General features: G+C 32.4%; 1 protein-coding gene across 1 annotated transcript; it reads left to right on the top strand.

Moving 5' to 3' along the window:
• Positions 1-7,531: 7,531 nt before the first annotated feature.
• On the top strand, positions 7,532-11,083 carry LOC106758072 (U-box domain-containing protein 9). The gene is made up of 2 exons (XM_014640981.2): positions 7,532-8,381; positions 9,733-11,083. The coding sequence occupies exons 1-2, from the start codon at positions 8,085-8,087 to the stop codon at positions 10,816-10,818; spliced, it is 1,383 nt and encodes a 460-aa protein (XP_014496467.1). The 5' UTR covers positions 7,532-8,084; the 3' UTR covers positions 10,819-11,083.
• The last annotated feature ends 2,720 nt before the right edge of the window (positions 11,084-13,803 follow it).

Raw genomic sequence — 13,803 nt, 5'->3', positions numbered from 1 at the left:
ATCCGTTCGATCTTCTTCCATAGTGGAATCAATAATATTTTCAGTTTGGGAGTCAGTCGAAAAGTGCATTTATTCGCCGTGTCATATCCATGTTGTATAGCATCTTAGGAAACCATCACATATAAGATGTTCTCTAATTTTGGTTGTGTTCAACTTTCTCCCATTCAAACAGTTCACACAAGGACATCTAAATTTCACTTCATCATCACTTGTACCCTCATTACGTTGTGCAAATTGTATAAATTCCTCTACCCCTCTCTCGTACTCAGCACTAATGCGTGGTAAATTAATCCAATTTCGATTCATTCCTAAATATTACATAAAAAGATAAGGTACTGAAAATCAAACTTGCAATTTCATACATATCATTCAAACTTGTAATTTCACTTAGTGATTACTCAAAATAGTATAATGTTTAGGAATTTTATTAAGGATTAAATTCTAATAGTTCTAATAATAATTGTTATTATGCAAATACTAATAACTCTAAATTTTCTGTCTAAATTTTCTATGTCTACATATTTTCTAAGTCTAGATTACCAAAACAATAGTAATTGTATTTAGCAAAAACGAACAAAAATCATGCCGAAGAAAGCAAAAACGAAATACCTGGAATGGGCACGGAGAGGAGGAATGAGCGCGGTAGAGAGGAATGGGACGGCGAAGAGGAATGGCACGGCGGTTTCCAAGTGGAAGTTTGACGATTTTGATCGGTCAAAACTCTTCCCCAACGTTGAAAATGGCAAATGCACTGAAAAAATTTGCGTTTAAACGGTGAAAAGCGATTGAAAATGGAAGCAAAGGGCGTATGTCGTCAACGGCAGTGGAAGAAATGCTCTCTGAATCAGTTTTCGCGAAGGAGAGATACTGTTCAAATGTGTTTTATTTTTTTAATCTACAAGAGAATATGTCGCGGTTCCACACTTAACTACGGTAATAAAGGGGAATATGTCGCGGTTCTACACTTAATCGCGACCTATTCTCCTTAAAAAAATAAATCAAAATGGTATTTTTGATTTTTTTTTCAAACTATTTGTCGCGGTCTATTCCCTTAAATATTTAAAATTTATTCAGATCAAGAATAGGTCGCGGTTCTCTGAGCAACCGCGGTCTATTCCCTTACATTCTGAATCCCCCAACTGCCTTCTCAACCGCCTTTTGGGAATGTCAGAAGGCAGGGAGAATAGGTCGCGGTTCTCAGAGCAACCGCGACCTATTCCTCCTGCAACCTTCTGACATTCCCCACCATGTCAGCCCCTACAATAAATTGGCAGGGGAATAGGCCGCGGTTGCTTTGAGAACCGCGACCTATTCCCCTGTTAATTTATTACAGAGGCTGACCAAGGCTGACCAAGGGAGAAGGTCAGAAGTTGTAGGAGGAATTAGCCGTGGTTCACAGGGCAACCGCGACCTATTCCCCTTGCAACTTCTGAAATTGCCCGCCATGTCAGCGCCTATAGTAAATTGGTAGGGGAATAGGTCGCAGTTCTCAAAGCAACCGCGGCCTATTCCCCCAACAATTTATTGTGTTTCTGACGTGGCGTCAAACGCAGAAAGTTGACTGGGGAATAGGTCGTGGTTCCCCTCTGAACCGCGGCCTATAAGTTCGATTTATTTTCAAAAATGTCATCGCGCAGTATTATGCTGCGGTTTCTGGTGAACCGTGGCATAATGCGCGTTGTAAAACTCAATTTTTTACTAGTGTCAAATTCAATGAGAAAGATACACCTCTTAAATGTACATACAATTAACCTATTTCTATCAAGATTTTTTCCTCATATCACATTCATCAACAACAACTTTTGCAATAATGGCTCAATGCAAGACAACCCAATCATATGGTCACTGTCATTTTTCCAATTATTAAGTAAGAAAAGTATTCATAGACTAAAGAAGTTCAATTGACATGTTGTATTGGTCAACCTTACTAATGTTAGATATTCCTAACCCGCTTGTAAAATCTTATCTTAACTCTTCGCTCAAGTTTGCTAGAAAAAAAAGAGTCCACATGGCTCAATCTAAATTAGAGTATTAAAACTCTTCAATAACTAATGGATTGAAGAAACTCATCCTTAAGAGCAAGGATGTTGAATTCATGCCAAAAGTGAAGAGTTCACAAAAAAAAAAAAAAGTTGATTTACACTCTCAATCTGAATTTAAAGAAGGTTGTCTAACCTTTGATGAGCTCATGATAAACTTCAAGTTGGACCAACAACTTATTCAATGAGTCGGACAAAAATAGAGTCACATAGTTTAGTTTGACAATAACTAGAAAATGTACTCAAATATAATGTCAACATGTTTTCTTAAAGTGTGACGTACATGCCAAATGTTCATGATAGAAGACTATGTCCTAAACATATAAGAAAAGAATTTTTTGAAGATCACTTACAATTTAAAGCATTTATAACAAGGTCATTAAAACACTCTCATTAAATCTTTATAATGTTCCATGAAGATCATGAGCACATAATGGTAAATTCGACAAACAAGACAGTTGTATTCATTAGGCAAGGGGGCTTCATTAGGTGAAAGTCTGTGTTTGTAATTTTTCGTTTTTTGTTATTTTTATACATTTTGGGCTTTAGGCTTTATTTTAGGGTTTCTAGGTTTTCCTAAACTTATGTGCTTATATATATGGGTATCAAAAACTAATGTAAACACTTTTAAATAATATTGTAAGCATTTACATTTTGTGAGAGGTGATTCTCCTGGTTCTTGGATTAAAATTTTAATTATTATCAAAATTACCATCTTTGTGACGAATCTTCACTTAACTTATCAATTTACTAGATTGTGATATTATTGTTTTTGTCTTGTTTTATATTTTTATTTATTTTTATTATGCCTCTTGAGAATTTAAATTTAAAAATAAAAATATTTTTTTCAAGATCACATCGATTCACTTAAATTTCATATGTTAAATCTCGATAATTAAATTCGATACCTTATTTTTATCTTTAATGACCTTTGAAAATGACTTAGAATTCTTAATCAAATTTGGAAGCTTTGATCTTAACGTTGCATTGTAAGTAATATCAAACTTCCCCTTGACATGTGCATAATGTGATAAAGACTAATAGACAAAAAAAAAAAAAAACATGGGATAAGATCTTAAGTTTTTATCTTTAAATTGAGTTATGAGATCTTCATGAAGTACACTAAGTAAACCTTTATTATTGATTAGACGTAAGAACCTTTATGATGATTTAATGTCTACAGTATCGTCAACACTAACCCTTTATCTTAGACTTAAACTTTGTAAATTTTACCATATTAAATTTAACAAAATAAGTAAACATTCAAATTAATCATTTAATTTAATTGGATACAAATATGTTTAATACTCCCGTATCATTTTAAGAATTGATGTTGAAGATAATTTAAATATGTATTCTTTTAATGCTTTAAGACACCTTTTATGTCTATGATAAACTTGCTTTCAGAATTAATCAAATAAGCATAATTATCTTCACTATCTTATTTTGAGACTCTTACTTTCCTATTGAAGTTGATCTCCACCCTATATTTCCCATACTAAACAAAACTCAATTTGAAAAATTTCAGATAGGTCCTTTTTACCAGTTGGTCATCATATGATTTCTTTTGACTTACTATTTTTTTTTTATGCAAGAGATTAAGGCAGTGTTCGCTTGAACAGATTTCACTGTTCAGAGACAAATGCGAGCGAAGAATTGAAAATGATAAGGTGTTCGTTTGTGTGGATTTGTAAGCGATGAAACGCGATGATTTGTGAGTTGGTACTGTTTTTTTCATCTCAATGAATCGAGGAGATTTGCGCTGATTTCTTCGGAAATTACGTGTGTGCCCTCGTGATTTTATTAACTTCGCAGTTTCGTGTACAGCGAGATTCTACACAACCATTCAAGACGAAGAACCGAGATGGGAAATGGGGACCCAACTTTTGACGATAACGGTGCCGGCATTCTGGTCCTGCTATAGGGTGGCGGGAACAAACGGCGCAACGGAGACGGTGTTACCGTAGAGGAAGGGCGACTAAACAGTGAAGTCGTGGTGGCCCTGGTAGGTGTCGGGGAGGGCGATGGGGAGGGAGATCTGCTGGCTACAGTAGGAGGCATGGAGGTGGAGTGCGTGTATTAAACGCCGATGCGGGAGTTGGGGTTGTGGGCGGAGAGGGTGACCTGCATGGTGAGAAAGAGGGTATTGGGGATAGGGGAAGAGAGGTTGAAGGTGAGGAGGGTGGCGTCTTCAGAGAAAGAGAAATTGTTTTGATGCAAAAGGTGAAGAGCTACCCAACCAGAGAAGAAGAGTGAAGAAAGAGAAGAACTTAAAACGTAGTTAATTATTAAAAATAAATTCATTATTAAATTCATTTTATTAAATAAATTCACTCTTTATAATTCACTCTTTATTAAATAAATTCATTTTATCCAGCCATAATTTTTGTTTACTTTTAAATTTTTTTTAATAATTATTTTAAATTTTTTAATTTTTATAAACATTTTTACAATTAAATATAACATTAAAAAATATCATTTTATAATACTTTAATGACTAAGGGTATTTTGGTAATCTTTAATTTCTACCAATTAAACAAATTTTTTAAATATATCAAATCAATCAAATTTTACACTAATTCTCACAAACTTTACCTTCAAATCCACTCTTAATTACCTACAAATTCACTCAAAAAAACAAAAAAAAATTACTCTCAAATCCCCTCAAATCCATTCAATTACTCTCCCCAAATCATCTATCAGAAATCACTACAATCGAACACAGCATAAGGATAGTTATTAAATTATTATGAACTTATATGTGTAAAACTTTAATGTATCACTTCAAACTGAAGCAAATGGTTGAAGGACATGTGCGATTGTCAATTAAGGATTCTATCCATTGTCATCTCATCTTTATTATATACACAAGTGTATTTAATGGATACAAAGAAGTTAATAAACATGTGAAAAATTAAAATTAATTAATTAATTTGCTTGTTTTTTATCATGATAAAACAAACAGGAATAAAATATGCGTAATTACGATAGAATAAAATGAGTATTTTAATTTAAAATAAAATTGGAAAACTTTAGGTAAATATATAAATAGTGCGATAGGATATACTTTTTCTTTTCAAAGTAGTGGAAAAAGATTTCTTTCATTTAGATCTTAAAATTACGGACCGAAATAAGATCGAATCCGGTTCAGTGCATTTATCTCACGTGCCGGTCGACCCGGTTCACTGATTACTGCTAAAAACACTTTGAAATTATTGATGGAACCCACATGTTCCCCTATCCCAGAATTCTTGCCGGAGAGTGACACGAATGCGACACGTGTTCTGATCCAGCAGCTTACGTGTACAAACCCAAAAACTCCGCCACGTGGACAGGCGGGTACAGCATTGAGCGAAGGTAGTCGAATGTAGCGGAATAAAACCAGGGGTGCAAGGAGAATATAAGTGAGCGTTGGATTGGTTAGGAAATAGGGGTGCATGGATTTAGTGTAGTGGCGGGTGCAGGAGATGGTGCCCCGTGGCGGAGACGAGTACAAAGGAAGTTTTACCCACGCGGCGTGCCAGCTGTGAGGGCCGTGGAGTCCGTGATTGCGTGCAGGGTGGAGCATGCGGGACCCACGTATGCCCTCAGTCTCACTACACTACACACTTCCCATCTGATTAATCATATGTTAATTTATGTAATTTTGTAAAATTATTAGTATTTTTTTAAAATGAAAAATTGTGTATGGATGAATGAACTATCACTTACCTGTCATGCTCCCCAATACCCACTTCCTTCTTCTCACCAATCCCACTCAATAATACCTTCAATTCCCTTTTTTTTTTATATTTTTTATATTTTTAATTTGCAATGAACCATAACTTTATTTTTTATTTATTTTAAAAATTAATTACTTTATAGTTTAAAGGATATTATTTTCTCTGTTTTACAATTATCAGAGTTTTGTTAATTTAGAAAATTTCACAGATATGTTTTAATAAAATATTATTCTATCTTCAAATTACTTATTATACCCTTTGTCAGGTGACTAAAATTGAAAAAGCTTATATTATTTAAGTAAAATTGTTGGAAACATGGTACATTTATTACTATTAATAATATTCACGAAATAACATTAAACTGCATTCATAATAAAACGGGAGGAATAATCATTTTATAAAGAGAGTGCCGATGTCTATTATTATTATTATTCTTAATTATATGTGAAAAAATAATTTCAAGAAAATAATATTGTTTCAGTTAAATTATTTATTATAATTAAAAAAACCGTAAACATATATAATAATTAAGTTATTTTTTCGCTCAACATAGTTTAACTGAAATCATTCACAATAGAAAATTGACTTGTATATTTATTTAAACAAAAATAAACACTTAATTTGTATATATTTATATTTAATGCTGAATTCAACTTTTGTTGGTGAATTTGTGTAGATCTTCACATGCATGGTTATGAACTTTCATTAAGGCCAATATATTAGTTCAAATAACATGTTCTTATTTTAAATATGTTTCACAAGCACTGTATGAATAATTGTTTTAGTTATACGATCCTTATCAATTAATAATTACTTGATTAAACATGTTTATGTACTAAATTTTCGTGTTTTTCAGTTTAATTTGAAATATTCACACTTCTGCCACAGTATATTATTGAATAATACGCGTTCCATTCTGAAACCACCATGGTTGTAACATATAATAATCATATCAATGAACATTAAAATAGTCAATAAATCATTTTTACGATGTAGAATTTTTCTAAAAAATTTATTTATTTATTATAGAATTAACAGTCAGATAAATTATATATATAAAAAAAAAGAAAAACTAACCTAAAGTAATCCATCCTAGTATATTTTTGTATTGAAAGTAACGCACCATAACAATGTCACAGCTCAAATATTTATATAAAAAAGTCTACCACTATTAATTACACTTCATTTATTATATTGACAGATCAGCAGTTAAAATTAAATATGTCATTAACTTTTATACGAAGTCAAACTCAAGATCATGAATAAAATTATCCTTTTTTTCTCGAAAGAAATTAAGTATAATGGACTGACAAGTATATTTTTATTATATAATCTTTCCGGTTTAATTGTAATTTAAAAATATTTAAAATTGTAAGTCTGTAATTAACAAAGGAAGTGTTTATTTTTTTTTTAAGAAAAAGTAGAATGTTAACATTATGAATGGGGAAACAATAAAAAAAGTATACTTCCTTTTAGTATTTAATTAAACTAAGACTCAAACCTATCATAGATTTGCAACATTGCATTTATTTTATATATTATTTGTGTTATTTTAGTTTTTAAAAGTTGTTATTTATATAAACCAAATTTTCAAATAGGAGTAAGTTGATAACTACGAAAGGAGAATTGGATGGTAAAATAATAGCTTGGAGGGACAATATTGATGCAAAATAGTACAAGTAAAGTTTCCAAGGGACCAAATACACATATTATATATTTGAATATATAGCACAGATGATGAATTTGAAGTAGTAAATTGGTAAAATAATGTGAAACTTGGGGAAAAAGACTAAGAGAATATTAACACCTTTTTCTCTGGGTATCAGATTTTTGAGTGAATAGCTTGCAGATGAATTTTGGCAATGGCGAAAGCAAGAGAGTGAGATATTAATAGTATATTATATAAGAAGAAGAAGAAAGTGTGGTGAGAGAGAAAAACTAAGGTGGAGTGGAGTTATGAGTTTGTGCCTTTATGGTAAAGTCCTTGTTTTCCTCTCCATGGTTAAATGTTACTGAGAATAGAAGGCAGCAGAATAATAAAAGCATCCAAACGGAACATAGTGAGAGAGAGAGAGAGAGAGAGAGAGAGAGAGAGAGATTCACTCACTCACACAAATTTCCTTTCTTTTGAAAAGAAGAGCCATACGTAAAGGAGAGAGAAAGAGAGAAGAGAAGATGAAACACAGGGTGTTGAACAGCTGATATTCTCTGCTTCTCCATTCTTTGAACCAAATTTTCAATTTTTAACACAAACAAGCTTCTGGGGTTGTTGTAAAGTAGAAGGCTTTGGGGTCTGATCCGTTGGGATCATCATCGTCATCATATGGCTAAGCCAGGGGTGGTTGAATCTGATCCAGGGGTGATGGTGAAGAAGGCCATAGAGTTGAAGAGGGAGCTTCAGAGGTTGGTGAAGTCCATTGTAGATGATGAGGATTGCAGCACTGAGACCATTGATCAGGCAAAAGAGACTCTTTGTGTTCTCAAGGAGTTGAAACTCAGAAGGAGGTCTTCACTGTCTTTGAAGCTGCACAACAGGAATGTGTCATCTTGCCCTGATGAATTCAAGTGTCCTCTTTCCAAGGAATTGATGAGAGATCCTGTCATTGTGGCTTCTGGTCAGGTTAGTGTCAGAATTTTAATTGGAGAATCAGAATTCTTAATCTTCCAACATTTTTTTTCCTTGTTAATCCTCTTATTTATCCTATAAACAAACTATTGTCATGCTTTGATTTTAAGATATTGAAGGTATTTATTTTTACATTTAATACCCTTTTTTATAAAATATTAGAAGGATTGGTATCTTTTTGTGCTTATGGAGTAACAACACCAGCAACAATTTTCTCTGTTTGAGGTGTCTGAGGAAATGCTGGAAGCAGAACTAAAACAAAACAAAATTAGGGTGCTGTGCTGTTATCATTGTTATTAATTTAAAAAACATCTGGGCACATGAAAAAATGAGTTGATGAATTATCCAGTTGAGGCAAAAAGGGTAGAAAGTTCTTAACAAAAATGCTTTTTTTATTTCATTTTTGTAGGAATTAATTTAACTAAAGTGAAGATATAGATTCTGGTTTTGGCCTTTTGTACATCTCTCTTTTGCTGGAATTTCAGTACTTTATTCTATATTAAGTGACTAAAAAGGTGTGGGAAAGATAGAAAGGGAATATATTCAGTTCTTCCCAAGTCCAGTGCAGAGCCTTAGAGATATTATTTTTTTCTTTTGTTTGATGAAGTCAATTATATTGTTCATATTATCTGTTTTAATCAATGTGATGGTAAATCGTTCAAACGTTTGGAGTTGTGTTTTCCTCTGTTTTTTCCTTGTTTTCTTCCAATCCAAACAGTTTTAAACTGTTTCACATTTTGTTGTTCAATGTGTGAGTGGGAATTGCTGCATTTTACTTTGGAATAGTTTTACACTGGCTCTCATGGAAGTGCAATACCAAGTACTTTTTGTTTGATGTGCCGAACTTCTGTGATCTTCCATCTAGTTATGTAGTTAGCTTTACTGCATTTATGTTTGAAGTGTACATTTCAAGAAACAAAAAAGAGGAAAAAGAAAAAAGAAAAAGGGCAATTTGATGATGTACCTATGATAGCCATTGTAGATGGAAAGAGAAGGAGTGGGAGGTGGAAAAAGAATAATATTATTCTGTGTCTATAAATGTGATTCTTGAGTGAGTGGCGGTGGTGAATGTATATTTTGTGTAGAACTTTTGACTGGTTTTCTCAAAAGGGAATAATTAAAATCTAGTGTTCTTGGCCTTTTTCTTTTTCTAAATTACTACAGTGATGTCTTCCACCACCACCCAACTACCTTTTCTTACTTTCTGTCCAAAGCCTTTTTCTGTGCAATGATACTCTGATTGGTTTTGAGTTTGAAACAGATTTGGAGTTTGTGCAGATATTTTCCCTGTCCAATTATGAACAATGATTCATTTTGTTTCCCTCTTTTGGCTTCAATTATGCAGACATATGATAGACCTTTCATTCAAAAATGGCTAAGTGCTGGAAACAGGACTTGTCCTCGAACGCATCAAGTTCTTTCACACACTGTTCTCACACCAAATCATCTAATAAGGGAAATGATAGAACAGTGGTCAAAAAACCAAGGTGTTGAATTGTCGAATACTGTTCAATACATCGATGAGGAAGGTTTAAACCAAGCAGACAGAGAGATTTTTGTCCGTTTGCTTAAGAAAATGTCATCAACACTTTCTGATCAGAAGACGGCTGCAAAAGAACTGCGCATGTTGACAAAGAAGCATCCTTGTTTCCGGGTACTTTTCTGCGATTCTGCAGATGCGATTCCCCAATTGCTGAAGCCAATTTGTGGGAGTGATTCTTTCAGCAGTGTTCAACCTGATCTCCAAGAAGACGTGATCACAACACTCCTCAATATCTCTATTCATGACAACAACAAAAAGCGAGTGGCTGAAACACCAATGGTGATTCCTCTCCTTATGAGAGCATTGAGAAGTGGAACAATTGAAACAAGAAGCAATGCTGCAGCTGCCCTTTTCACCTTGTCAGCTCTTGACTCAAACAAGGAAATCATAGGGAAATCAGGAGCCTTAAAGCCATTGATCGATCTCTTAGAAGAAGGGCATCCCTTAGCAATGAAGGATGTTGCTTCAGCAATATTTAACATATGTGTGATGCATGAGAACAAGGCAAGAGCAGTGAAGGAGGGTGCAGTGAGAGTGATTTTGACAAAGATAAAGAATGAGGTTCATGTTGATGAATTACTAGCGATCCTTGCACTGCTTTCAAGTCATCAGAGGGCTGTTAATGAGATGGGAGATGTTGGAGCAGTGGGTAGCTTGCTGAGAATTATCAGAGAGAGCTCATGTGAACGGAACAAAGAGAATTGTGTGGCAATTCTTCAAACAATTTGTTTGCATGACAGATCAAAGTTGAAGGAAATAAGAGAAGAAGAGAACAGTCACAAAACAATCTCTGAGCTAGCACAGAGTGGAACATCAAGGGCTAAGAGAAAAGCTAGTGGAATTCTTGAGAGACTTAACAGGGTTGTTAATATCACACACACTGCATAATGTCTCTTCAGCCTTCTCAATCTCATCGTATATTCTGCATAATTCTCTCTTTTCACCAATTTTTGTACATCCCTTTTCTCAACTCATCTTCATCAGTTACTCACTCAATAAACTCATCTGCTCTTTGCCTCCAAATTCTCCAAAATCTTCTACACAATTCTCTACCATGGAAACTTTTACTTATGTTTATAATATATCATCTCTATGTTGTAGTGAAATACCTGATAGAAATACGAACAGTATTTTACTGAGGCGTGTAGATTCACTGTATATTGCATAAGTCTCCCAAGATACAACATGAACTTCTTAAAATGTATTCAAGGGTCAAAGAACTAGCAAGAAACTCTATAAAGAGTATAAATTAACCTAGAATGATTTTAAAAAAGGAAAAGAAGAAAAGAGAAAGAGAGAAGGCTGATTTTGATTGTGTTTTGGAATGGAGAAAGAGTTTCTATTTATAGAGCTAGGAAAGAATAAAACCAATATAAGACAATAAAAAATAATAAATACACTTAAAAATTTGAGTGTTGAAATATTAGCGTTGAAGAACGTTTTTTTTTTTTTAACAATAATCTAACATTATTACAACATATGTTACATTATATGGTGTTATGGGCCTACTCAAAGTTCAAACAAGTAAAAAGAAATGAAAAATATTATAATTGAATGAATGTAATATACATGCGTAGATCATATATTATTACTATAGTAGGGGTATTTTTTGTATTTTTTTTTTTATAAACTATAAGAACTTTATAGAAAATTATTTTTAATGATACTTTCTATATGTTTTAGGTATAAAAAAAATTGTATAATTTTCCAAATGAAAGCAACTAGTTCATTAATTCATATTCCGATATGTTTGTGTTCTTTTTTAATATTAAGGAATCCAAGTTGACTTAGTGTGGATTAATTAAAGAGATAATGACTTTTGATGGCTATTCTTTAATGTAAATTTAATACTTTACTTAAAAGATTATATCAGCTAGATTAACATGCATTAATTAAATTCGATTCCTTAAGCAAATTAGAAGGGTATTTTTTTTTTCACTTTTCATTGATAATGGTTGTAAAAAAAGAGAAGAGGCACACGTAAGAAGCAACATAGAAAAAAAAAAAAGATAATTCAGTAGGGACCAAGTTCACTTACAAAAGACGAGAAAGAAAGAAAGTGATCGGGGAAAACATCACTTCACCATTCACAAGGAATCAAATTTTGTGTCTTGTTTCCTTTTGTTGTTTGTTTGTGTTATTAGAGGACTTAAATAGAGTTAATCCAATTAATGAGTATAAGAATAATTCGCATAAGTCCAAGTTATGTTAATCAATTATGTTACATTTCATAATCTTTATTATTGTTGTGTCATACTATTAAAAGATGCACATGCTTGATATTTATGAATATTGTCAATATTTCATACAAGAATTTCTTCACTTGATATTTGTAGGCTTAATACCTCCCTTGGTCCTCATATTTGTGTGAAAATCTCAGTTCGGTCCTCAAGTTTTGAACTGTCTCAATTGGGTCATAATTTTTGTAAAAATGCACACATTTTACCCCAACCGTTAACTGATCTCAAACGGCGTTAAGTTTAGCTGACGTGGTATGCTGACGAGTTGGCTTAATCCCTTCTTGGTCCTCATATTTGTGTGAAAATCTAAGTTCGGTCCTCAAGTTTTGAACTGTCTCAATTGGGTCATAATTTTTGTAAACATGCACACATTTTACCCCAATCGCTAACTGATCTCACTATGCCATGTGAAACAATGCTTATTTTAAAAAATATTTCATATAATTAAATAATACACGTTAGCATGTCCTCTGGCTACCACGTCAACTAAACTTAACGCCATTTGAGATCAGTTAACGATTGGGGTAAAATGTGTGCATTTTTACAAAAATCATGACTCAATTGAGACAGTTCAAAACTTGAGGACCGAACTGAGATTTTGACACAAATACGAGGACCAAGAATGGATTAAGCCAACACGTCAGCATACCACGTCAGCTAAACTTAACGCCGTTTGATATCAGTTAACGGTTGGGGTAAAATGTGTGCATTTTTACAAAAATTATGAACCAATTGAAACAGTTCAAAACTTGAAGATCGAACTGAGATTTTCAGACAAATACAAGAACCAAGGAAGATATTAAGCTATATTTGTATGGATAACTTCATTAAATGTATTGTTCAAAGTGTACACCATTCATAATAAGATAGGAAAATCATTAGTGCATAAAGCTAAACTACAAAGTTTACTTATTAATAGTGCAATGTTTAACACTTTCACACATTAAATGAAAAAAAAAGTTGAATAAATTAATAAAAATCAATTAAGTGATAGTAGAACATATTAATGATTTGTTTTTATCGATGAAAAATTATAAATATACAAGTTGAGAGTTAAATAGATTTTGAAAGTTTTTCCAAGAACAAATATATCATTTAATAAATGATTGTAAAACTAAGATAGAGAAGTGTAAAATGTGATAAAATTAAATTCACATGAAATATCTGAATATGCATTTAGTATTGGTCCTCAAATCCTTAAAAAATACATCAATCATTTTTCTCACAAAAATGGGGAAACATTATTTGTATTTCTAGTTGGATGCATGAATTTTATTTTTTTTTTGAAGAAAATTAAATCATTTTAATTAATCCTATTTTTAATGTATTATTTTTATTTTAAATTCTTTCATTCTCATTGCTTAAATGTATGCAAGTCATAATAAGAAAGATTACAATTATGATGAAAAAGTTGAATATGAAAGTTCTTTCAAGGTCACATCCAATGTTAACCAAATGAAAAAATAATAATAATATTTTTAAAGTTATGACAAGATGATGGTTAAGTACTACATATTTTAGCTGTAATATTTCAACTATTATATAAATAATTGTTATTTTAGTAAAAAAATGAATTCTTTTTTTGTGAAAGAAAATTTTTATAAAAAATATTAATCATAACTTAACTTTTATA

Source organism: Vigna radiata, chromosome 4 (assembly GCF_000741045.1).
Source record: "Vigna radiata var. radiata cultivar VC1973A chromosome 4, Vradiata_ver6, whole genome shotgun sequence".
In the NCBI taxonomy this organism is placed as follows: Eukaryota; Viridiplantae; Streptophyta; class Magnoliopsida; order Fabales; family Fabaceae; genus Vigna; species Vigna radiata.
Note: the sequence above shows the minus strand (reverse complement) of the source record. Positions and strands in the feature narration are given on the sequence as shown.

What these genes read in the sequence shown, in the direction of transcription:
- LOC106758072 (XM_014640981.2), top strand. Translation starts at nt 8,085, where the DNA reads ATGGCTAAGCCAGGGGTGGTTGAATCTGATCCAGGGGTGATGGTGAAG. An exon ending in TCATTGTGGCTTCTGGTCAG is followed by an intron (nt 8,382 to 9,732) that starts GTTAGTGTCAGA and finishes TCAATTATGCAG; the next exon opens with ACATATGATAGACCTTTCAT.